Source organism: Ammospiza nelsoni, chromosome 2 (assembly GCF_027579445.1).
Source record: "Ammospiza nelsoni isolate bAmmNel1 chromosome 2, bAmmNel1.pri, whole genome shotgun sequence".
NCBI lineage: Eukaryota > Metazoa > Chordata > Aves > Passeriformes > Passerellidae > Ammospiza > Ammospiza nelsoni.
The window spans coordinates 5680564-5706013 of record NC_080634.1 but is presented as its reverse complement, the minus strand read 5'-3'; the positions used below and the strand labels follow the sequence as shown (position 1 = coordinate 5706013).

The 25450-nt window shown below is 42.1% G+C and overlaps 1 protein-coding gene and 1 long non-coding RNA gene across 3 annotated transcripts; one reads left to right on the top strand and one right to left on the bottom strand.

The window, feature by feature from the left end:
- Window positions 1–9801: 9801 nt before the first annotated feature.
- LOC132070260 (uncharacterized) lies at window positions 9802–15098 on the bottom strand. The gene is made up of 3 exons (XR_009417928.1): window positions 14804–15098; window positions 10872–11269; window positions 9802–10767 (listed from the first exon to the last, which is right to left on the bottom strand). It is a non-coding gene; the product is annotated as an uncharacterized LOC132070260 (long non-coding RNA).
- A 673-nt stretch (window positions 15099–15771) lies between these two features.
- PDZK1 (PDZ domain containing 1) lies at window positions 15772–25196 on the top strand. 2 transcript variants are annotated; one of them, XM_059466259.1, is made up of 9 exons: window positions 15772–15819; window positions 17591–17802; window positions 18474–18714; window positions 19788–19924; window positions 21114–21309; window positions 21539–21735; window positions 22208–22402; window positions 23145–23311; window positions 24394–25196. In XM_059466259.1, exons 2-9 carry the CDS (start codon window positions 17593–17595, stop codon window positions 24629–24631), a joined length of 1581 nt encoding a protein of 526 aa, XP_059322242.1. In that variant the 5' UTR covers window positions 15772–15819; window positions 17591–17592; the 3' UTR covers window positions 24632–25196. The 2 variants fall into 2 exon arrangements, with proteins under 2 accessions (XP_059322242.1, XP_059322243.1); XM_059466260.1 differs by lacking the exon at window positions 15772–15819 and having other exon boundaries at window positions 17570–17802; window positions 23145–23438.
- Window positions 25197–25450: the final 254 nt, after the last annotated feature.

Sequence of the window (25450 nt, the reverse complement as noted above, 5' to 3'; positions counted from 1 at the left end):
TTGTGCCATCCATTGAATTCATCAAGATAGCAGTATTTAGAGTAATACCAGCATTACAAATTGAGGATTTTTCCCCAGGGGAAAAAAAATTGTCATACATAGTAGCTGTAATTCCAGAAAGCAGTTGGGCATCTCCCTTCTTCTAGGATATATTTACCTTTTTATCACTAGTTCATCTGGAAAATAGTTTAGTCCCATGAAGTTATAGCACAAGCCAAGGCATATTCCTCACACCTGCAGCTGCCTTGCAGGCAGTCCCTCAGGGAGTAATCCAGGGTTGGGAAGGGGCAATAGGAACAAAGGATGAATGTGAACAACATTCTGGTAGCTTATCCTCTTCCTTCCAGAAAGAGAGAAGACATTTGCTTTACATTTTCCATTTTATGCAGGAAAATAAAAAAACAGTTCTTGTACCTAACACCTTGACTTTCCCAGGTACAAACCATCTGTGGCTCTCACCAATGTCAGCAAACAGATGGGGAAAAGCCCTGCTGGTAATGCAGCCTGTAAAACCTGACACTTCCTTGTTAAAATATCCAGAGGCAATTATATCACAATTTGCAGAGATCAGGGAAATGTATATCTTTTTTAACTGTACCTGACTGCACTGGGCCAGCAGGGCCATGCTCAGCAACTTCTACTCCTGGCCCTAGAGAATCCCCTTATCACTTGTAGGTCTTCAACCTCAGGAGCTTCTCTCTCAATCCCAGCACTGCAGCAGACAAATCTGCCTGCCACACATATGTTCATCATCTCAACTGCTTTAACTCCTGCCCCTTGTGGGCCTGCTGCTTTTTGCTGCTGATTTCCCAGGAAAAAAAACCTGGGAATTAGCAACCCACAAGTGTAATTACTGCTTTCATGGCTGTGGATATCCAGAGGAAAACTTCTATACAAGTATTCAGAGATGAACAGAGAGGAGATGGTTTATAGGTTGATGTTTACCTCCTTTAGCAAGCATCAGGATGTATCTCAGACTCCATATAGGAAGGTTCCTCCCCATCTTTCAGTCAGAGGTACTGGCCTCTCACAAATTCCGTAATTCCAAACATGGAGTTTGGAATGATGGAATTTGCATGATGGAATTTCACCACACATCCGAACTGCACATAAAGAAGATACAAACCCCAAGTAATTCCTGCTTTAAAAAATCCAGAAATAGCAGAAGACCTGGTGTCCAGCAGAAATTAAATTCCAGGTAGTCCTTCCTCACCTGTCAGTCTGTCCTATCTGTGTCATCACTAACCATGGTTTAGGCAGTGCTTAGCAGGGACTTACCCAGCCTCTCTCCTTCAGCTCTTCACTGCTCCTTCCCCTTCACACTTCAGGGAACATCATTTTCTCTGAAATGTACAGCTTCCCCATTCCATGGACAGCTGGGAAGATCCTGCAAGAATCCCCAGGAACCCTCATCAGCTGGGAGACAGCCGCTCCAGCCTCAAGGAGCTGCATTCTCCTCCCTCACTGGAGTCATTGCTCAGAAGAAGATATGTATTTTACTTATTTATATATTTAAGGAAGGGAAAAAAATTGTCCCCTGTGTTTATAGAGCAGCTAGATCAACACTTACAAATATGAAATACATACTGCTCTTATATGGCAAAGGAGGAATAGTTTTCTTTCATTTTCCTTTCTGTGGGTTTTTTTTTTTTTTTAAGTGAAATAAACTGGTTGTGTAACAAAACATACCTAAAATAGAAACCCACATCTATATTTGAAATAAATACACATCCCACCTCTCAAATACCAAGTAAAGTCATGACACCAGGATCAGGATGCCATTTATCACTGCCTACACTCTTTTGGTGTGGCAAAATATCCCCACAGGGGATGCTTGTCCTTTTTCCTTCCCCACCATATAGGTTTCTTTGCTGTCACAGACTCCCTTTCTCAGAAGCCAGGTAGCTCTGTGTCACTGGTACAGAAAAATTCTCCCTGGTGGTTTCCAGTGAAACTTCTCACCTCATTTCTCTTCTGGTTTCCAGCACTGCTGGCAGATTTTAAGCTCAGTTTGAGGCAGGATGATGCAGGAGAGTGGAGTAGCTGGGAGGAGTCCTACAACATGTCCTTATCCAGGTTTCTGCTAAGCAAACTTCCCCCCATATTTTGTAGTCCAGTGGACTGCAGGTGAAAAACACAGAATAATTTCGGGTCATGTCCCACAGATTTTAATGCTGTCATGGGACTGTGGGTGGTGCTGATAAAAGATCTTCATTTTCCCATCTTCCCAGAGTGGTTTAAAGTACAGCCCAGAGGGGAAGCTCCTGATGACAGGGTGGCAGAGCTCCTCCAGGCTGGGAGAACATGCACATCATTGTCTCCTGATCCAGTGGCCAAAGGCTCTGTATGAAAGGTTGAGGCGCAGCACTACGGCACAAATGAGAGAAAGGGACGTAAGATACGAAAACACAACCAAACAAAAAAATCAACTAGCAAACAGAATGCAGAAGTGTCAGACAGAGACTCAGAAAGCCTCTAGCTCCCCACCACAAGGACTCTGCTGAACGTAATTCATGCCAGAGACCACAACCTTTTGGCCACCCCTGCCCTCAGGTCTGTACAGGCTATGTACATAGATAGGCTACAGCCATATGGCTGTGTCTGTGCACAGCTAAGGGCTCACTTAAAATACATGAAAAAACATGTCTTAATCTGCTAAAAGTGTCTGTGCTGTGGCTATGTCTATATGCATTTCTACACACATTAATATTTTTAAAAATCCTTATATAGAGGTACTTTATGCACACACTTGGAGCTGCTGCACTCACAGCCCTCTGACACAGCAGGAAAAGTTAATTGGCTTTTTTGCAAAGTCTCCTCCACTAGAAACCTGAGTTTTGCGCATTGCTTCCACGTGGTTTGTTGTCAGAGCTAGTTTATGGCTTTTGTAATGAAAGTGTCTCTGGAAAAATGTGATTTTAAAAATGCATCCAAAGGGACAAACTAGAGGCAACTTGGAACTACACAGGCTTCCAACAAACTTCTTTGTAGAGGATGATCTTCCCCAAATAAAGTAATTCCTCATGTAAAGAAGAGGACCTGTGGACAACTGGTGGCATTTTACATGGGGGATACCTGCAGCTGAACAATGAAGGGAACAACCTCACTCAAAGTCCAGATTCAGTGAGTCCAGCACCTCTGCTCCATCAGGGTTATGTACCTGTGCTGCAAAACTCCTCCAAAGTAGTTTTAATGTAGTTAACAAGGGCATAAGGAACATATGGGGTGAGGGATCCTGGCTGAATGCATGCCTGGACAGCTGTCTTGAAAGTGCATTTTCACCAAAAAGAAATTTTGATCTGGAAGCTTTGGACTAACAGCCTGTATTTCTTTACAGGCTCTAGAAACATGTACTGCACAATCTACTCAAAGTTGTCTTTTCCTTGTTTACACAGGGCGTTTCTGAGATGGGTAAAGAACTGTCATTCTTTCCTGTGAAACAGGGAGATGGCATTGCCCTGGCATGGGACAAGAAACAGGCACTAGAGATTTCTGAGAAAAGAATTCTGATTTTCCTGAAAGAAAACCCATCTCTGGCTCCACCCTTGTCAAGGACAAGGAGCGGTCATACTGACTTGTGCAAGAGATTTCTATTTGGGAAAATTAATGTTTTCTTACTACTGAAGGACATTGACAGAACACCTTCCCCACTCTCCTCGGGCTGAATTATGATTTAATTATGTTCATTAAGCCTTGGCCTTGATGAGCTGCATCTAGGCTGAGCTTATCAGAAACACTGTCTGTTCCCAGGAACCAGTTCTTTTGGTTTTTAACAAACAGCTTTGAAAACTCATTTTTCTTGCCCAGATAACAATCTGAGTTTAGGCCTAAGCCATTGGCCAAGTCCAGGCCTAAGTTTGGCCAGGCAGACCTCTCTGAACATTGGGAGGGCTTTCCTTATTCCTTTCTATCCTTATCTTTCTCCATCTTTACCCTTTTGCCTCCCCAGCCTCAGTGTAGATCATTTGTGGTTGATTTTAGTTTGAGATTGATTGATTTTACATTTGAGCATTTTTGTCTGTGCTTTGCCCATCTAGTAAGCAGTAGAGTGAGCCAACGCATTTTCTCATACTTTCACTTGAATATTAAACCTGCTTTTGCCAATTCCTTTGATTCTTTGAGCCACCTAAAACACCCATTTTTGACCAAAAAATTAGCATTTCCTTGTTACTCACATCACAGAATTCCTAGTCTTGATTATGAGTCTTCCATGACAGAATGTGCCTGTATAACAGCTGATGTTCCTAATAGACAGCATGCACAGGTATTTGGAGCTGGGATTTCACTGGGTGTGTTTGTGTCTCCAGTTACCATGGATATACACTGATGCTCCCTCCCTCAGTGTAAAGTGCCTCTCTCTGGTGTGTTATTACTCACAGACCTGCTGCAAGCACCTTGTTTTTATGACCTCTCAGCTCAAGGACTCATATTCACAGTTGTTGCAAAGCAGGAAATTTGGAAGCAGCTTCTATGCCTATACACAGCACGGAATACTGAATGCCAAGGAGTTAAAAATCCCCCTGAGCTCGAGAGAACTGCCTCTTTAAAATTCCTACTTCATCTTCCAGTGCCTTGCAAAAACGAGAAAAACCCTCCTTATTCTCTCCACAGCTATTCCTCGTAGCTGCCAGGAGGTGGAAACATAGCTTCACCAACCTAGGGAGAAGCTGATGTGCAGTTGTGCAGCGCGCTGCCTGCTGAAGAATGGTGCTAAAAATATCTGCAGTCCAAACTGGCTCCCTGGAGCCCAAAACACAGCATCATGCAGTGCTCCCTGAGCCCCTCCACATCCCCTTTCCATCCTAACAAAATATCTCTATTGCGTGCTATGCGTGCTCCTAAAGTCAGATGTGGCTTACACATTTACTTCAATATGAATCCAAAATCAGGCTGCCTGTGATGGAAAGGCTCTCACAGCAGCAGCCATTGCAGCCCTTCAGAACTGATAAACAATCAGACCTCTTGCAAAGTGACAAGGAGATAAATTTTCACTTGGTTTGTGTGTCTGCTTTGACACGCAAAAACATTACACCCATGTCCAAGTATGAAAAACACGGCAGAGATCAGCAGTGCTCACCAGACAAGCCTTAGTCACCACAGGAACAGACACAGGTGTAACCTGTGTAACCTGTAACCATCTTTTCCTTGTCATTTGGTACCAAATTTTAAGGCCTGAGAGAGAAATCCTTTCACAAAATGCAAATACTTGGCAAAGGGGAGAGGGACACAGCAGTGTTAAAAGGCTGTACACAAAATAAGCTTTCAAAGTATCACAGAGTGGGGTAAAACATCACAACTTATTTTGGTTTCTGTTTGTACAAGAGGGAGTTTGACACTAACTTCACTTCTGCTTCCTGTGCATTCCCCACCTTGAGCTCATCCCACTGAGAGTGTTCTCAGCTTTCTCAGAGAAGCTGAAGAGCACAGAGGATGGGCTAGAAATGAGCCAGAAGATATTTCAGAGCAGAGAAAAACACAGGAAATCCTTCTTTGTGCAGAGAGCAGTAAAAGAAAGGAGAAAACCTCCCTGCATGGGAAGCAGGTCCCAGAAAGTACAGCTGGAGAAAAAAAAATGGGGAAGGGGTGTCAATAAATATATAGACGATTCCAGAAATCCACCCAAGAAACTTGTGATTTTATAAAATCAATCATATGCCTTATTTAAAGAAAAAAATATTAAAATATATGTATCTATCTTCTTACCTTTGACACAGACAGTTATCCAGTATATCATGACCACAGCCCACAATCCACTCTCACAACTTTGGTCCATTCCAGGTAAACCTCTGTACTCTCTGTGGACTTGGCACTGTCACACCTGATATTACAATGACAAACATGCAAATAAAAGCCTGCAGAATTGCATGTTTCCTTACCTAAAAATTGGTGTCAAAAAGATGACTGAAGGCATAATTCTCGTTTTATTTTTAGTCAAAACATTTTGGAGAAAACTTTAAGAAGGAGAAAGAAAGGTGAATATAAATCCCGACATTTTCACAAAGCTGGGGAACAGCTTGGAAGGAATGTGAGCTGGTTTCTCAGCCCAACACACATCAGAATCAACGCAAAAAGCTCTGGGAGCTCACCACCTTGGCTGCTTAGGCCAAATGGATATTTCCTTCTGCTGGGGATGTGGAGCTGAAGTCACTGGGCACAAGTAGAGGACAGCACACCATGTAAGGTGTGATGACCAGGTAAGACACTTAAAGAAATGATTGCACAGGGGCACTGCCACTGTGTGTTTCAGCCTCCCCAGCCTTTCTGCACATTATTTTTTTTCTCTTCTAACCAATGAAGCAGGAGAATTAAAAAGGCACCTCAAAAAGAACAAGTAACTCCCAGCAGTGGCTGCCATACCTCAGGTCCCACTCCCCCTATGCACCAATCCTCCCTGAGTTCTGCTCACACAAAAATGAATTCCAGGGGTGATAAGGCACACACAAAGCTCTCAATTTAAGAAAACTCATAGATCTCAATTTTAGGTAACATCACTTTGCTGCCAGTGAATGCAGCTGTGGCTATGAACCCAGAACAGATGCTAGGTGAGCTGGGGTAGAGCTGCATCTAACCCAAGACTAACACACATTTTTCCCACCCTGCTTTTTTCACCCAAATTCTTTCAGCTCTGGTAACAGTGCTCAGAGTAGAAATCCCACGGGAAGCTTTTCAATCAGCTCAGAGAAATGCACAGCCGAGCTAAAACAAATCCCTGACATTTTTCACGTGCCAGCCTTGCATTTAGCATGCACAGATGAAGAGACAGAGGAATCTGAAGCTTACTGCACATGTCACAGTGTGGCAGCAATCAATTCCAGTTTCACACCCTAGGAGGAGAGGATACATCTTCATAAACATGGCTTTTATCAGCCAGGAATTTCTGCTTGTCACCTCCCAGCTCCCTGGACAAGCAAGCCCCTTACCTGCTACACTCACCATACCAAAGTGGCCCACAGCACTTAGGAAAATACTCTTTACTTTGGCTCTGCACTGATAGCAGACACTGTCTTACTGCTTGACTGCCCATATTTGGAGAAGTTTTCAACGAGGACATAACTTTTGCCATAGGTTCTGAGTTTTGTGAGAGGTGCAAGCTTTCTATCTCCTTTCCAAACCCAGTCTCTCTGTCCTTATTGGCTCTTTTTTACCCACGAGCCTCAATTTGTGACTCTGCTGGTGCAGCTCCAATCCAGGTCCTTTCCTTCTTCCAGGTATTTCGTGGCAGATGCATAAATGATTTCCAGGATGGTAAAAGGAGGGGCTGTCTTGTGCTTCAGATGTGCACACAGCACCCAGGATAACAGGCAACACAATGAAACTCTACTTTTCCCTTCACATAAAAGGACAGAAAATCTATTTCCTAACAAAATCTTGCCGCCAACAGAATATTCTCTATATGCTTTGCTGTTTTCATAAAAATGGAAAATGAGGAAAGCATCCTCTCTTCAAAAAATAAGCAAGTGAAAGCATCAGGGGAGAGGGATATTTGGGAGGGCTCTTTGTTCATATTTCTTCAATTTGAAGGTCTTTTCCTTTTATCAAATGTTGAGTTGTTCCATTGAAAGATAATCTAAAAATACTGATTGGCTCAAAATAGGGTTTTTTTGGGATCAGGCTACACCTCCCAGCTCTCTGGGCAAAATTGAGCACAGAGAAAAAAAAAGGCTGAAATACATCATGCCTCAACAGAAGCTTATTGCAATAGATGTTCATTCTTTCTCAGAACCCAGGCATCACCTCCTGGCCACACCAAGTAACTCCCAAACTGGACTGGAAAAAAAGCCAAAAGCCAGCAAAACTACTTTTTAATTATTTCGCCTCCTCAAGAGAGCACCTGTATCAAATTATCTGGCTAGCAGAGGTAAGAGTCAGACTCCCACCAATATAAATATATAGAATATGCTACTGTAATCTCTTTTTCAATGATGAAAAAAAGTTCTTATTACTGTAATTTAAAAAATTCTTAATTACTGTACTTGAAGTAGGAGAATTCTTATGTGAGCATCAGGAAAAAAAAAAAAAAAAACCAGAGAAATCCAGAAAGAAAAAAAGAGCAATGCTTACCACAATAGCCTCCTGTTTCAGACCAGTGTTAAGAGGCAGGAGAGCTTCTTGCTTTATTTCAAAATATAGATTTTTCTTTTTCCTGGAAAAACAAAGCTGTCTTTTAGAAACATCTTTAAGTGCCAGACCAGCAAGTGGAACTTGGTTACACTGCTGGAAAGGAGAAAACATGAGTGGTTTGCTTGGCCTCCATTTTCCAGATGGGTAGATGGCTTGAGAGGTTCTGTGATTCAATAGAAAACTTAAAATCAAAAGAAAGTGTTTGTTTGCTTTGGGATTGATTTTTTTTCCCCCTCTCACCTTAGCCATGGAAAGATTTCTGGTTGTTCCACATTGCCTGGTCCTTTTGAGCTGTGTGCTTGTGCCCTGTGTGCTGGTGTGAATTCAAACAGTTATTTTGGATATGCCCTGATCTTGTTGGCAGGGGAGGACAGCAAGTGGGATTAAAAATTACAAACAAGCATTTATCAGCACTTTTCTATACTGCTATATCCTATAGCAGTATAGAAAATGCAGATAAATATATAACTATACCAACTAGAAATTCCTGTGTAGGCTGTACTTGCAAAAATTTAAACGTCTGGTTGGTTTCTTGTTACTTTAACTATTCTGTGCATTTTTCACTTACCTTTCAGCTCTCTGTTGGTGCTCTGAAAGGGTCCACATTGCACTCTCTGGTGTGAAACTTTCACTTATGGGTCAGCTACCCAGGACCAGGAGATTCTGTTGGCTTTTATTAATTAAGGCCAGCTTGGCTTAGACTTCCCTGACAGCCCAGTGGTTTTCAGACTCTTAAAAGACTCGGAAGATGTTTCAATTTCAGACTGCAGGAAACAAGCACGAGCTCAGCTGCTCTTTGAACAGCTCCAGATGTGCCCAGAGCCCAGTGGCTCATGGAAGGGGAATAATGGGAGCTGCCAGCCATTGAAGCAATCAAACCCTTCCTACAGGAGAAAAGCAGTTCAGTGTCCCAGACCTGCTCACTGAAAATGTAAATACTCTGCGCAGGAAAACATTCACTTCCAGAGCTGCTTCCAAACTTCCTTAGGAAGATACAGAAGGTTGAGACCTCAGACACAAGCAGCAGCCACTCACAGAGCATGCACAGCTCTGAGAGCAAAGCAAGGTGGTTTTTTCCCTTCTCCTTGCACTTTCTGACATCTCATGGCAATGCCAAGCAATCCCTTCTCCTGCAGAGCCAGCAGGGTACTCTGCAATCCATTCAGCACTGGGTCTCTCAGTGCAGTGTAATCCCAGTTACTCAGCTCCTCAGAGAAGCCTCTGGATTCACATTTACCAGCAAACAGCCCTGGGCACGTCTCTGAGGTTTTTCCCTCAAAAACTGAGTAGTGAACAACCTTTTCATCTGAGAAAAGCCTTGGGAGGCTCGAAGCCAGCGCTGTGAGCTGCACACACATTCTCAACACCACTGGAGCTGAGTAGCACAGCTAGACAATGTGCTGAGGCCTTGAAAGAGGGAAAAATCTACTATTTCAACCACAGAAAAAAAAGTAAATATCAAAATAGCAAAGTTTCTCTTGGGTAAACCTAAATATGTGCCCATTTGCTTTCAGGCAAATGAGACCTCCTCAGGCAGCCCAGCTTTGGTAAATCCATCAGATTCAATACAACAGTCAACAAATTTTATTAAAGAATTGCAAGGCAGTCAGGACTAGGAAAAACACAGATTACAGGATCAGACAGTGTGTTCTCCACTGTCCTCCTGTATCCTACATGTGTCCTGCTTTAGAAACCCACCTCCTCTTTCAAGAGGTTGTTTGAGTTCTTCTCTGTGTTTATATTAAATCAAAAGATTAAAGAGTGATAAAATTTAGCTATTGAAATCCTAATATTTTTATCCTATTTTGTTTAAAAAAAAGTGAATCATCATGAGAAAAATACATATCCAAACAACTCAATGATGAAAAAATGCACTTTCTTACCCTCCTGCTTTACCTCAGTTTCAGACATAATTCTCTAGGTTTGCTTTTCTAGAGTACCACTTCATTATTACACATCTTATACATTGGCTTCTAGAAATGACAAATGGGCTGTCAGTTTTACTTTCTGATATAAAGATAGAAAAATAAAATTTAAAAATTAAAAAATTAACATCAATACCCAAGAGTTCTCTATTGAATTAAAACAGGATACCATCTAGTGAAAAGATACACCACTTTTTTAACCAATATAATAAAATTAATTATGTCAATCAAATAAAAAGTATGCAAACCTTGAGAAATTAAGACTGCAGTGTTAACTAAACTAATTAAATATAGAATTTCACAGTGTTATAGTGGAACAACAGGGTAACACAGTCAAGTGATCAAGCCCTCAAACTAAAATAACAGATTATTGCCACTCACTAAAGAAACCCTAGGAGAGTTTAAAACAATGACAACATCCTTTATTTTCAATTACCTTACTTAATATAAATGCACTTTGAGTGTGCACTAGGTACTTTTTCCTTTTTTTGCAGGAGGGTTCATACTCTATCATTCTTTTTTTCAAAAGGACACAGTGAGCTTTAAAAAAAATGCCTAATGGTTAAGTTGTGCAACAGCTTAAAATGCAACCATTGTTATGAGAAAATCTGACTCAGTGAGAAGTTGAGGTTTAAGTTTAGGAAATCATTAAAGAACTCTGCTGGGAATCTCTCATGTGCACAGGCAAATGAAAACCAAGGGATAACAGTGTAACTGCCCCCTGCAAAGCAAAAGAAAAAATTAAATTAAAAAATATTTTATTTTTTTTTTAAAAATTCAAAAAAAAAAAAAAAAAGACAGAAGGATAAATTATTTACTGCTTACCTTCTTGGGATCTTGTCACTTGCTGTAGGGACTCAAATCCTGAATTTACTGCCACACACAGGAGTTTCATTCAGGCTTACGCTGGCTTCCCCAGTGACCCAGATATGTGTAAATTCTTCCTCTGCAGCATGACATGCCAAGGAACCAACTTCAGTTGTGTCTGTGGATAACAGGATCTTTTGTTTTTTCTTCTTTGGTCTTTACTTCTTGAAAGGGCATGTGCCACTCACTGCAGCTCTCAATCCAGTTCAGCATTTCAGGATCATTTTTTAGGCCCAGATATCGTCATGTCAGGATGATCAGGGTGATTTTCAAGACTGGCAGAAGGCTGAGATGTAGGTGGGTATTTTCTAGAAAGTTGGTGTCATCTTCCAGTTAAATCAAGGGCACAAATCCTGCTGTAACCAAAACCAGTTTTACAATCAAACCAACCTTATTTCCAGGTATGCATTTTGCTGAGATTATCCATCCTTATATTTAGGCATGGCTTCCTGGTAGGATCTCTTGCTTATTTGGAGGCAATTTTAAAAGAATAAATATAAGCTCATACAAATTCTACTGCCTTTTAGACTATATTAAAATAATTTAATCTTATACTACTTTTTAAATTTATTAATCTTGGGTTCAACTAGGGTCTAGATTTATATCCCTCCCAAAGCTTATAATAATGGTTTTCAATAGTTACACAGGAAAAAGGGCTGCATTCTGCATTTCTGCAGTGCCAAACATAGCAGTAGCCATTTCCTTTTTGTGATAACAGATAACAAGCCTTTCAAAGCCACAAAGTGACAAGAACTAATAAAGACCAGGCATTATCCACCCTCACGTTTCTATTAAAAGTTCTATAAGCATCACAAAAGCCTCATCAGAGCAGAACACAATAGTTCTCCCAACACAAAAGCCAATATACAGCAACCAAGAAGATGGAAACCTGCAGGAAGTTTGTATTTCTCATTGCCTTCAAGGCTACATTCAGATTTTTTTCCCCATTATGGTCACTGATCTCAGATAGAAAGGTAAATGAATGCTAGTCCAATTTAAATCCTCTTTGCTGCAAGAGTGAGTGCACCCAATGAGAAATTTGATGCAGAAGTTGGGTCCTAATTAGCTGAGGCTGAAGCACCCAAGCACTCCAAATATCAGCTCAGCCTCATCTTAGGGTAATGAAATTCCAGAACAGAGCCTTTACTGGCAAAGGGAAACTAAACACTGACTGCTACAGACAGGTTAATGCAGAAATCAGGAGCATTTCCTTGAAGGATTACAGACTTGGGGGTGGAATGGGACAAGACACAGGGAGCAGGAAGAGAAATGGAAGAAGGGAAGAGAAAGAGAAATCGATGCCTTAGGCCTGGATGCTCCCTGTCTCACTGAGCTGTATTTCTGGAGCAAGGGTAGATGCTTTCTCTGGTAATTGTATAAGCACCTTTTCATTGTGCTCCTTGAGGAAAATAGGGAATTAGACATGGTTATTATCTCTACATTTCAAAAGCTTAAAAGAAAAGGAGCACAGTCTGCTGTCAAATTCGGAAATCTGCCCTCCAAAGGGCAAGAAATGCACATGCAACAGAGAAGGTAAGTAACTTACACTTTTCTTTCATAGGTCAAGAGAAAAAAAAAAAAAAAAACATTTCATAAGGGTACATACTGTAGTAAAAAGAAAAATCCATGAGCTGGATGGGGAGAGCCAGACTTGTAAATCTATGACATTATTCTTTATGTCTCAGCATCCTGCATGTCCAAAGAGCACCAAATGATACAGCAAATGAAAGGCAAAACTGAAGAAACACACATCCAGAAAATGTCCAATGGGATGAGCTGGAATGAAAAGTCTTCTCAAGGTACCAGGGCCTGAAGGAAGAGGAGAATTCCAAAGGCATTTCCATTCAGGCAGCATTAATCTCACCAACATCAGCTCCAGTTAGCCAAGCAGCGCTGCACACAGCCTGATTGCTGCCTGTGAATATATCCATGTGTGTACTGCCATTTACTACAACAAATCCACCAAAAAAGTCCACTTAGCTTGCATAACTCCTCCTTTTTAAGACCTTTGAATTTTTGCTGCAACAGAAATTTCTGCGTTTTTAACACTGATTTCAGTCTGAGAGGAGGAAAAGGAGGAACTCATAGTTTACTCAGTAGTAAATTCTGCACCTAAAAGCCGAAATTCATGATCAGTACAGAACATTCTAAAAAGAAAGCATTGTTCAGAGTTTGTATTCTCCAGCAAAAAGGGCACCAGGGAAGACAGTTCAATGTTTAAAGCACAAAGAGCAAAGCCTGGGGCGAGAGGACTGCCAATGTCCAAGTTCCTTGCTGACAGGTCCAGAGGACAGAAAACCTCTCTTTGCTGCAAACACAGGGACAGCAAATTAATTTTTTTCCTCTTCTACTTTTTAGGAATATGTTAAGCCCAAAATGCTCAAAGGAGTGGTATTCTGTCCTTCCTCTAGGATCCTGCAAACCAGTAGGATTGCAACATTTGCTTCCCCTCCTTTTTTCCCCTCTCTTTACCATGTCAGAAGCATGTGGTCACCAGAGGAGAGAGAATTAATTACACTTGGCTTTGTACAGGATGAGTGATGAGTGTTCATTTGGTAGCTCAAATGGACTTTGCATCATGATCACAGAGGACTTCAGTGAACCAAATATTTCTATTACCAAATCACATGGTGCTTTATACAACAATTGCCCAACTAAAGTGGAAAAACCATCACAGGCAAAAGAAGGGGCAAAGGGAAAGGGCTGCAGTGAAAGGCTTTAAAAGGCTTAAATACAGCAGAAAATAAAGAATGCTTCCAAACATTTGACCCTGAATTTTCATTAAATGCTTTGTTCTGAATGCAAGAAAATGAATTGGCTCTTCAAGGAGAGAAATGAGCCTGTGGTCAGCATGTCTAGAGTAAGCAAAAGGTGAACAAGCACTATCCAGAAAGCCTCATCACATCAATTTTTAAGGGAGGTACACATGCTCCCAGGCAAGAAAGTGAGTGACCATAACAAAAAAGGAACATTTTTACACCAAAATAGCCACATCAACCTTTTGTCAACAGAACCATGCTGGCAGTGTTACAGATCATTTCAGCACAATTTTATTTTCAGGACCAAACATATGAAGTACAGTCATTCAAGTTTAGGGCTAGACACCTTGTAAAATGGTGTTAATAACAAAAGGCACCTTTTAGTCAACTGAACTTCATAAATTTACACTCATATTAAAGACATTAAAGAAATACTTCACCTGTGAATTTACTAATGTCAGAGACCCCAGCAAGTACCAAAATTGAGAACAAAGGTGCTTCCCTCCATTCCCCCAACACACTGAGGAAACAATGTGGACACTTACAACTACCAGAAAACACTTATTTCTGACCATTTTTACTAACACAGGTGAGTTTCACAGAAATTTTTCTAACCAAACATCAGGAAAGATCTGGCAAAAAGAAATTACAGAAAATATTTTGTAAATGTTATCCCACAGGATAATACCATGACACTAGAAAAAAAGGTTCATGTATTACCAAACCAGGATACAGTTGGAAAGAGACATAATTTGGAGAAAGCAGACCCCTAAATCTCGTCCCTGTGCTAGTAGAACCACACCACCTAAGTCAATGTTGCCAACTCCTGCAATATAGGAATATTGTAAATTAAGAGAGTTTTTTTCATATTTTACCACTTTTCACAGTGTTAAAAAGTAAGATATCTTCTCCTTTTTTTGTTTATTTATTTCTTTTTCCTGAAACTGCTTCTTACCAACACTTACAACTTATATTGTGTACCTAAACCATCTTTACATCCAGCAGTCAGATTTACACATCCTCTATGATCACTATACCTTGTCCCTTGGCATATACACAGATATTATTCCCCCATTCCATGCCCTCCCTCCCCCAAATTTCCATAAGAACAGTCAATTACTTTGGTCCTACCTGTCAAGGGGATCACTCAGGACAGCACCACGTTGGATTGTTGAGCAACAAGACCACTTGGGATGGGTCAGCATTGCACTCACATGGCTCCTGGTGAGGCTCATTCCTTGTTGGTTCAGATGATTCCTGCTCTACTCCTTCCTGTCCCATACAAGTCAAATAATGGATTCTTTTCTGCCAGGGATAAATCTCCCTGAGGTACACATTTCCACTTTCTCCTGCACCTGGATCTCTGAGCAAAGACAATCCCACAAATGCACTTTGCTTTTCCCAAGGCAGAGCAGCCCACAGTGCCCTTCCCATGCACCTACAGCGTGGCCAGCTTGCCATGCCTCACCATATGGATATCACAGACACCTCCCTCCACCTGCTCCAGGGAGATTTTACCCACATGGTCACTTGATTGCAGTGCATGTTTCACATGTGTGTTATGGCCTCAACAGTCAGGGCTCACCCCTCAATCACAAACCCATTTTTTTCAATGCATCTGTCCCAGTTATCACCCTTATCCTGAATTCTTCAATCTTTTACATCCTATTTTCTCCCCATGTCCTGTAGGGGAAGGGGCTGAAAGTGGCTCAGTCAAGGTTAACTTGACACAGTCCTTTTTTCTTTTTTCATCCAACAATGGGTATACAGATTTTAACCAGTAACTTCCTAACCTGCAAGCAAATGCTGCTGGCCCTGGTCAGTCCAGCAGCACCCAAACCTGCTCCCTTTGAGGCATTTCTCAGAGCAAAGGTCAGGCTTGCCTCAGATGACCTCCCTGAGTGAGTTTTTGAGTATAATCTCAGTAGGACAAAATGCAAAGCTAATGAGAAATGCATGTGACTAGCACTTTTGCCCACAAGGACAAGACAGCCTATCAAAGTATCACACATTCAGTGAAACTTGACTAAATAAATCATCTTTTAAATCAACCTTTGCCCAATCAAAGTCCAGCCTTACTTATACGTACAGCCACAGGAGGAGCAGCAAGAGACCTCAAGTGAAGGCTGCTCTACATTGATATACAGGTAAGAAATTCCTTTTTTCCTAATCCCTTTTCCCTTTGAAAACTCCTTTTTGCAAAACAAATAATTTTGCACAGATCAAAAGGTGTCGTATGAAGCGCTTTGTAATCTTCTCTCCACTTCTAAATATGAAGAAATTATTTTTCACATAGGAGCCTACTGTTTCTCCAGCTCTGTGTAGTACTGGTTTTGCATCCACTGATTTCCCAGTGTTTGTCAGGAAAAGCTGCTTTGAATTGTACTTGCAATTGATACAGTCTGATGTGTTCTAAACCATGCTCAAATAACAGGAAAGTTCATCCCTTTATTAGTTAATGTCTGTGCAATACACAGAGACCCAAAAATGCTCAAGGCACCTGACCATGGAGCACAAGTGAATCAGGAACTGCAGGCTGCACATTCTTGCAAGCTGAAATTCCTGTATTCCCCAGCTCCAGTGGCATCTGTGCCAAAGTCACCCCACACATCCATGGGGTGCTGGGTGCTGCCCAAGTAACACCAACAGGGCAGCATCAGCTCCCACAGCAGAGAGCCTGCACCATGGGCAGCCACAGCGTGGCTCTGCACTGAGCTGCTCTCTCAGAAGGATTTGACTGAAAAGTCTTTCCAGTAAAATAATAACCAAGGTTGCTAATTACCTGGATTTTCCAACTGGAGGAATTTGTCTTCATTTGTGTCATTCCTCTGTCTTCATGGAGCTCTGGCAGGACAATGTCTTGGGAGATGTTCCCTGGTCCCACCTGTTATTTGCCATCCATCTGTGCTATTCCTGCATGACAAGCTTCTCCCAAACCAGAGTTTCTTTACATCCCAGAGCATTTTAGGCAGGAAAGGACTTTTAGAAGTTGCCTGGTGCAATGCCCCATAGAAAACAGGGCCAACTTACACCAGGCTGTTCAGGGCCCAATCCAGGTATCTCCAGGGACAAAGATTTCACAGCCTCTAGGACTTCTAGTCCTTTCTGACTGCCCTCAAGAGGAGAAGCTGTCCTTATGGATGTGTGGCTGGAATTTCCCTTGCTGTGCTGCAGCCTGTGTCTGTTCCCTCTCATCCTCCCAATGCTAATTTCCAAGAAGAGTCTGGCTTTGCTCTCCACACAATCCAGTTGGGCAGTGGGAAAACATCAGTAAGATTTTCCCTTTACTTTCTCTTCCCAACACTGAACAAACCCAGCTCTCTCAGCGTGCTTAAATAAGTGGTTTAGAACCAAAATTCCCTCTGAAAACTAGCTCAAATATGGCAATTGCTTGGGGAGATCAAAAATGGGGACAGTTACCACATAAGGTCCCCCAAGTGTCAAAGGCAGGGGAACAATTCCTTCACTCCACTTATAATCCCTTTTCCCAATTTTTTTTTCCTCTGTAAGGCTTAATCCTGGTATTACACCCTTTCCACAATCCTTACTATGTTTTCACAGGCAGACTTTTCTTATTTAAATTCTGCATTTGGCTTAACTTCATTTGAGATAAAGGGACAAAAAAAAAAAGCAAGGAGGGTCAGGGAAACAGGTTTGGTTTCTTCTTGATAGCCTTGTTAACCAAATTCAGCTTTGCACAGCTGGCTTTCCTGGGACCAAAAAACCAAACCAAAACAAACCAAAAAAAAACCCCCACAACCAAACAAAACCACAAACAAACAAAAAACAACCTCCACACCAAAAAAATCCACCCCAAGAATTTTGAAGCGAACCCTCTCGACATGAAATTAGAGGGAATATACCCCAGGTAAGCTTCGTCTTCATACTCACAGGTGTTCTCTCCATCCTGTCTGGCAGAGATGGCTTCTGCTCTGCAGCCCAGGGAGTGCGCCGTGAGCAAGCAGCCCCAGCAGAAGTACGGGTTCTTCCTGCGGGTTGAGCAGGACACGGCAGGACACATCATCCGCAACGTGGAGCGCGGCAGCCCGGCCGACAGCGCTGGCCTGCAGGATGGAGACAGGGTGCTCCGGGTTAACGGCGCCTTCGTGGACAAGGAGGAGCATGCACAGGTACAAACCTGCTCACTCTGGGATCCACACCGTGCCCCAGGCCCACAGCTGCTGTGGGAAGCTTCTTCTGCCAGTTGTTGTCCCCCTGCATCATTCATTACCCGCCACGGGCATGGGGTGTCTTTGGGATGCCTCCCTGGGGTGTTTGTGAGGGTCCCCAGGATGAGGAGAGAGGTGAGAATCTGACTCCACGTTCTCAGAAGGCTGATATATTAAATTATCATATCATATTAAAGAATGCTATACTAAAACTATACTAAAGAAAGAGAAAGGATACATCAGCAGGCTTAACAAGATAATAATGAAAGCTCCTGCCTGACTCCTCAGAGTCCCACACAGCTAGCTGCGATTGGCCATGAAGGAAAAACAATTCACATGGAACCAATCAAACATTCACCTGTTGGTCAACAATATCCAAGCCACATTCCAAAGCAGCAAACACAGGAGCAGCAATCAGATCATTATTGTTTTCATTCCTCTCTGAAGCTTCTCAGCTTCCCAGGAGAAAATCCTGGGCAAAGAGGGTTTTTCAGAAAATATCATGGTGACATCTCCCCAGTGCATGAGCAGGGGGTGAGACAACAAAGGCAGTGACAGTGCAGCTTTTACTGGGGAAAGCTTTTAGCTCCATCACTCCAGTGCCTGCTTCCATTTCCCCTTGTCCATCACAGGTGGTGGAGATGGTCAGGAATAGCGGGAATTCCGTGGTGCTCCTCGTCCTGGATGATGCATCCTATGAAAAGGCACAAAAGGAGGGAGTGAACTTGGAAGGGCTGGGTCAAAAGGCATCCACAGGCCCACAGCAGGAGCAGCAGTGCCTACCATCCACAGCCACTGCAGCTCCACAGCCCCGGCTCTGCTACCTGGTGAAGGAGGAGACAGGCTACGGCTTCTCCCTGAAAAGCACAGAAGGTGAGAGCCTGCAGAGAACCAACTAGAGATCCATATAAATATAAATATTATAAAAATAAATCTAGTTTATATCTATAAACATAAATATAGTTTATATTTTTATATCTATAACTATAAGTATGTGTATATTTGGCTGCAGGGACAGAGGCAGCCACAGTTAACACATGGGGGCTGATGGGGAGACACAAACTGCTCTTGCTAACAGAAAGAAGTAGCAGGATGAGCTCAGATCCATCTCCAGAACATTTCTATACAGCATATACAGTGCGAGGTTTTCTGAGGACCATGCTTCTCATGGAGTGGAAAACAGATGGAAAAGAAAAAAAAAGAGAGAAAAATAATAAGCTATTTTCTGCTTGTTACTTAAGCCCACTTAACAAAACCAAATTTACAGTCCCTGCTCTAACACTAGATACACACTCAATGTGCTATGTTAAGTCCTGTTCCATTCCTCAAAATCACCTCAGGAATTAGAACATGAGGTTCTAGACAGCTGTAATAAACACTTTCCCTGATTTCTCAGTTAATTCATTTAGAAAGAAAAGGATTTGAACCTTTTCCATATATGCCTTTTTTCCAAGGCCAGTCAACGGAAGAGGGAGGTCTTCTGGAAAGCACCACCTCTCAAGAGCCCTCTAAAGGGTATTTTGGAACACAATATAATTGAAGGACCAAACATAGAAGGCTTCCAAACACAGGAAATTATTAAATGTATAAAATAACATAAAAGCAGCTTCTCTCTTCAAAATGATGGGGGGAGAGGAGGGTGGGGGGGAATAGGAATCAAATCCCTTTCAGCTATGTTAATCAGCCACTTTGCAATCCTGGTAGAGAAATTAACACCATTTTGAGCTGCAGATAGTGAACAAACATCTCCCTCCACCGCCAAAGGGATTTTCCAGGCCAGAGTAAGAGACAGAGGAGAGTCTGTGCGGAAGGTTTGTGGTGCTCCTGTATTCTCCATGCAAGCAGGGGCCAAGAATCTCTGAGGACATCAGTGCTGAGTTTCCTTAACTGCTACTCAGGCCTGTTGCAGTGACTTACCCTGTGTAATGAGTTTTCATTTATTTTAGGACAGAAGGGGCTGTTCATAGTAGAGCTTTCATCACAAGGAGCAGCTGCAAAGGCTGGTGTCCAAAATAACGATCGCCTGATTGAAATCAATGGGAAAAATGTGGAAAATGACACCCACGAGGAAGTGGTGGAAAAGGTATTGATTTATCCTCTGTTCTGGCCTACTTTCACAGCAACCTATCAGGGTTACTGAGGAGGCCAGGCTGGCTGATTTAAGCACTTGACAGTAAATCTTGGGAGCTGCTGTTCATATGGCACCAGCATGTCAGCGTAGCCCTCTGTGCTGGCTCTGGTATCCAGCAGCCTCTTGAGCTGCCTCTCAATGAGCACTGCCATCAAGACAGGCCAAAGGATTCTCAATAACACAAGTACACCGCTGCCAGGAACCCTATTCAATAAATCCATTCCCTAGAAGTCCTGGAAATGCTGCTAATGGCAGGAGAGCAAGTCACCAAATGTGGTTTACAGGGCAGGAAGAAGGAAGCCTCTGATGATACAGGGAAGATCCCATGATTTTACACAGTAGTCCCCTTTCTCCTGTGAAGAAGTCCAAAACTCATGAAATTTACTGTGCAAGTAATTTCACTAATTGGCTGCACAGAACAATGCTAATGAGGCTTCCAGCTTTCCGCTGCTGGCACTGCTGAAACGCAGCTGGAGCTGAAGAGATTTCAGAGAGCCACGAGACTCCAGCATTCCAGCAGCATTCAGGGCACACTGCTAACTGTGGAATCGTGCAACACCTGGGCTTCTCTGAGCTAAAGAACCAGCAGCACAGGGACACTGGTTAGGAGGAGTAAAAAGAGCACCCATTAGAGTAGAAAGGACTAAGAGAAAGACAGGCTTGGAGAGGTTGGACAGGAAAAAAACTCACCTCAGAATCAGTAATATCAGTAATACAGGGAGACAGGAGAGGATTAAGAGTGACAGAAACTTGACTTGTGTCACTGTAATCTAAAATAGTGGTATAGATGGCACAGTAAGTCAATATTAGAGAGTTCCATACCTAGAATAGCCAAACAATATCTACTCAGGCTCCCTGGATTCTACAGCACTGTATGCCACCCCCATGGCCCTCCACAGATAATTCCCTACAGGTCAGGAACACAGCATGAAATATGGAAAATTTCCCCATTCATTACATGCCCTTGATTTTGTCATGGTCCAGATTTCTGACTGTAAGGGGGGAAAAGAAAAATCAGTGTATAGCCTGGACTAACAGCACCCAGACTCTGCTGTGTATCAGTGCACCAGTTACCAAATATCCCCAATTTCCACTTGCTGTTGAAGGGGTGACATCTGAGACTGTGCATGTGCTGTCACAGGTAAAGAAGTCTGAAAATCATGTTATGTTTCTACTTTCAAATGAAGAAACAGACCGCTATTTCACAAGCCAGAGGATGGCACTGAGCAAAGAGAGCGCCAGCCTAAGGTTGCTTCCCCTCAAACCACGACTTATTGAGATCCAGAAGGGAAAAAGCGGTTATGGATTTTATCTACGGCTGGAACAAAACACTGGTGGTAAGATCCAAGATAACACACAGGCCATGGCATTTGCTGTACCATTTCTTCCTATATGATGTTTGTAGCCCTCATTCTCTTTGGCTTTTGCTGGCCATCTAAGAGAAATCCTCAGGGAAAACATCCTCAACCCAAAGTGCAATTCATTTACATTTGCCACGCTTTTTTATGTCTTTAAAACTCACCCAGCTCTGCCTTCACAGCAATCTTTCTCCCCTTCTTATCTCAGACCACGTAATCAAAGATGTTAGTTCTGAAAGCCCAGCAGCCATGGCAGGTCTGAAGGACAATGACATCCTAGTGGCTGTCAATGGCGAGCGAGTGGACGGGCTGGATCACGAAAGCGTGGTGGGAAAAATAAAGCAGTCTGAGGAAAGAACCTCCCTGCTGGTGGTGGATAAGGAAACTGACAGCATGTACAAACTGGTAAGGAAACACAAACCACTGCTAGGAATTGGTAATTTATCACAATGAAACAGCCAAAACCTGCTCTGACATTTTTTCAACTTGCAGGAAATGTCTAAGAAAAACCTGTATGCCAGCAACTCCACTTACACTGGTACAGCAAGTCACTTAACACCCAAATCTTTGGCCTCTTCCTGATTTTTATAGATGCTATTGCAAAAATTCTACATTCAAACACATCACAAGAAAAGGTTTGCTGTTAAGACATCCAATTCAGAGCTACATGACTGTGTAACTATTTATAAATAACAGATTTCCCTTCTCACATAGATCAACACTGTAGTTATCCAATCAGAATAGGGAAGAATTCTTCACTGCAGCTAAAGTCTGAGTCATTCACAAAATTTCAAGCAAAATATGTTGAGCATGAGAGTCTGAAACAGATTTCACAACAGAAATTCTTATTTTAATGTAATTTTGTCACTTTTTTCAGGCTCAGATTTCCCCTTTCTCATACTACTACAAAGCACAGGCTTCAACCCTGGCTAAAATGGAGGAAAGAGTGGAGTTGCACACTGAGCAGAAAGTGAACCACAAGCCAAGAATCTGCAAGATGGTGAAAGGACCTAATGGATTTGGCTTCAGTTTAAATATGATCAAGAACAAACCTGGATTGTTCATCACTGAGGTACTAATGAAGAAGGAGCAAGGAGAAGCTCAAGCAGTGTGTTGGGCAGCTTCCTCCCCTCCATCCTGCAAACAAATGCAAGAAAAGCCACAGAAGTCTCTTTCCCAATGTCCTCTGATCAGAGTTAGAATTGTTTAAGTCAGACTAACATTGTTGGCCTAAGATAAAAAATGAGCACCAGGAAACATTCCTTCTTATTGTTACACATCTACAGGGAAGGAGAATTCTGCTTTTGCATAATTTCTGCTTTCATTCATGAGTCTGGCACACTAAAATTAGTATTTTAGACAGAATTGGTTTTCACTGTAGAACAGCTTCATTACAGAAGAGATGCCTTTGCCCTAATTCTACCCACCTTCCCTGAAATCCACAGCTGGTAAAAATCAAACTCCTTCTGTCCCAAATTACACCTGTAATTTAAGCTTTCTTGAGAGGAGGGGTTCCACTCATTACTAAGGGACTTGTGAATGTTTGAAGTCATTGAACAGAGACCTCCAAATAGTTAGAAAACAGTTTTTTATGGTTCTACCATGCCACATTCCTATAATGTAAGTTGATCAAGAAACATCTTATAAATCTCAAACTGATGGGCTCCAGGTTTATTATGTCTGGGCCCATCGCCCATCCCAAATCTCTCCATCCCCATGCCCATTTCAGCATGCTCTGTGGAAAGCAGTAACTCACCTGTTCATGCACCTTTCCAAGCTTCCTGCCAGACCCTGCTTTGCACTCCCCTCTGCAGGTACAAAGCCAGGGAGCAGCTGGCAGAGCAGGTGTGGAAAACAACGATTTCCTGGTGGAAGTGAACGGAGTGAATGTGACCAAGGAATCCTATGACAAGGTGGTGGCAAGGATCCAGAGCACTGGGGACAGACTGACACTGCTGGTGTGCAGCAGAGATGCTTACAGGTACTTCCAAGGCCAAAACATTCCCATCACAGCCTCCATGGCAGAGTCAGACACTCCTGAGCCTCCTGCTCACACAGAAAACCATCCAGCAGAGCCAGAGAGGAACTCACCTGAGCCAAGGCAAAGGGTGAGTAATCCTGCATTAGGCAGATGCTGAGGGATCACACAGGGGATAGAAAAAACACTTTTTTTTTTCAGGTAGTAAGTTTTCCAGACCTAGAATTGTTAACTTGAGCCTGAATTTTTGCAAGTTATTAAAAGGAACGCTGTTAATTATCACAACAAGTCTTCTTTTCCCACAAGTAATACAGGTGAGTATCTTTAATGCAAATTAAATCACACAAACAGCACACATGCAAGAGATTTTATGGAACAAGATAATCCAAATACAGAAAACCCAATGATGGGGAACAGGAAATACAATTGTGGAAGTGGAGGGGAAAGTGCTTAAATAAAACAGAAACAGGGCTTAAACAGAAAACATAAACAACGTTTGTGAAAACCACATGAAATATTTCAAAATGGATCCCTTTGGAGAAGCAGCAGCAAGTGACAGGTTATGGCATTTTCTAGGCAATGTCCTGATTTGAAGTTATTTTACACTAGAAAGAATCCAAAGCATGACTAAAGTCAGAGAAGTGAGGTGTGACTTCTTGAAACAGTTTAAACCCTCTCTGGTCAGCCTTAAATATTAAAATGTTTATTATCTGATCATGCAAGAGAGATAGACCAGGTAAGACCAATAGTGCTTCCTATTTATTTTTCATGAGCCTTGCCTGCAAGTTTTTTCAAGAATGTCTTAGTACCCAAGCTGCATTTTGCAGAAGTCAGCACTACTTTTGTGTTCAAATTGTGCAGATATGGGAATTCAACAATAAAAACCCTCTATTGAACAAAATTATCTGAAAATGCACTTAAACAAAAAAACCCTTCAACAATAAAAATGCTATTTGTTGGTTCATTCTGTCATCTAAATAAGTGTGTGATTAGTGCAGATGAAAACAGGAGTCTGCAACAGTGCAGACTATCAAACATGTTTACAAACTGAAAATAATCACAACATCTTTGTTACTCCTCTGCAGGCAGACTCATCCTCCTCCTCCTCCCAATCAGCAGCCTCCACAAGAGCTGACAGCGACAACAGTGATGACACAAAGTTGTGAAGAGACAAAACTATGCCAAGAACAACAAAAAAGAAACCTGCCAAATCTTTTCTTCAGTTCTTCTTTGCTATTCCACCTCTCAGAACTTGGCTGTTCCAAGGAGTACCAGAACCATGAAAGACTGCAAAGCCTGGCTGCAATCAACACTTCAGTGTAACCTGCATCCATTTAACACCCTGCAGTTGTGCTCCACTGGCACAATTTCTGCCTTGTGGAATGGGCACTCACTCACTTCTGAAAAGGCCTAAAGAACTGCAACTTTATAATTAATGTCCTGCAGCAGGAGCTGTAAAGGTTTTATAGATTTGTAAGCATCTTAGGCTGTTATGGATAAGCTCTTAATAAAGAGCAATTGATTTCTGCCCATTTCCCAGGAAAAGGAACTCTCCAAGGCCATCACCTCAATCTCTGTGGCATCTCTGCTTACAGCAGTACAGCTGCTCTGAAATGGCATTATGATCCTTTTTCCTGCTAACATTGCAGAAACTTCCTACAAACATTAAGCTAACTTTGTAATTCACAACTCAAGATGTTTAATCACTATTTAGTCTCCTCTGCATACAGTTGTGGATGTAATTCAGTCATGCACATTTGTCTAACCCCAAGTCACCACCATGTTGTCCTGAATGTGACACAAATGGTTCTGTAATGCTGCTGCTGTGCACTTTGCTTCCTTGCTGTACACCAAAGACAATACAAAAATAAATTGTTTAGAGTGGTTATTTCCCCCCCTCCAAATCTTACTCTTATCACCTACAATTTATGTTCCAGAACAATTATAAAACAAAGCCTGAGAAAGTGGCAATGAGAACCTAAAAGTTTAAGTCACAAGAATAAAACTCCTAACATACAATGTAAACAAGGCATGGCAGTGGTCTTCAACTCAACACTGAACTCTACCAAAGAGGAACCCAAAACCTCAGTTCCACTTCTGCAGAGAGAGAAAAGAAAGCTGACACTCAGTAAGACAAAGCAA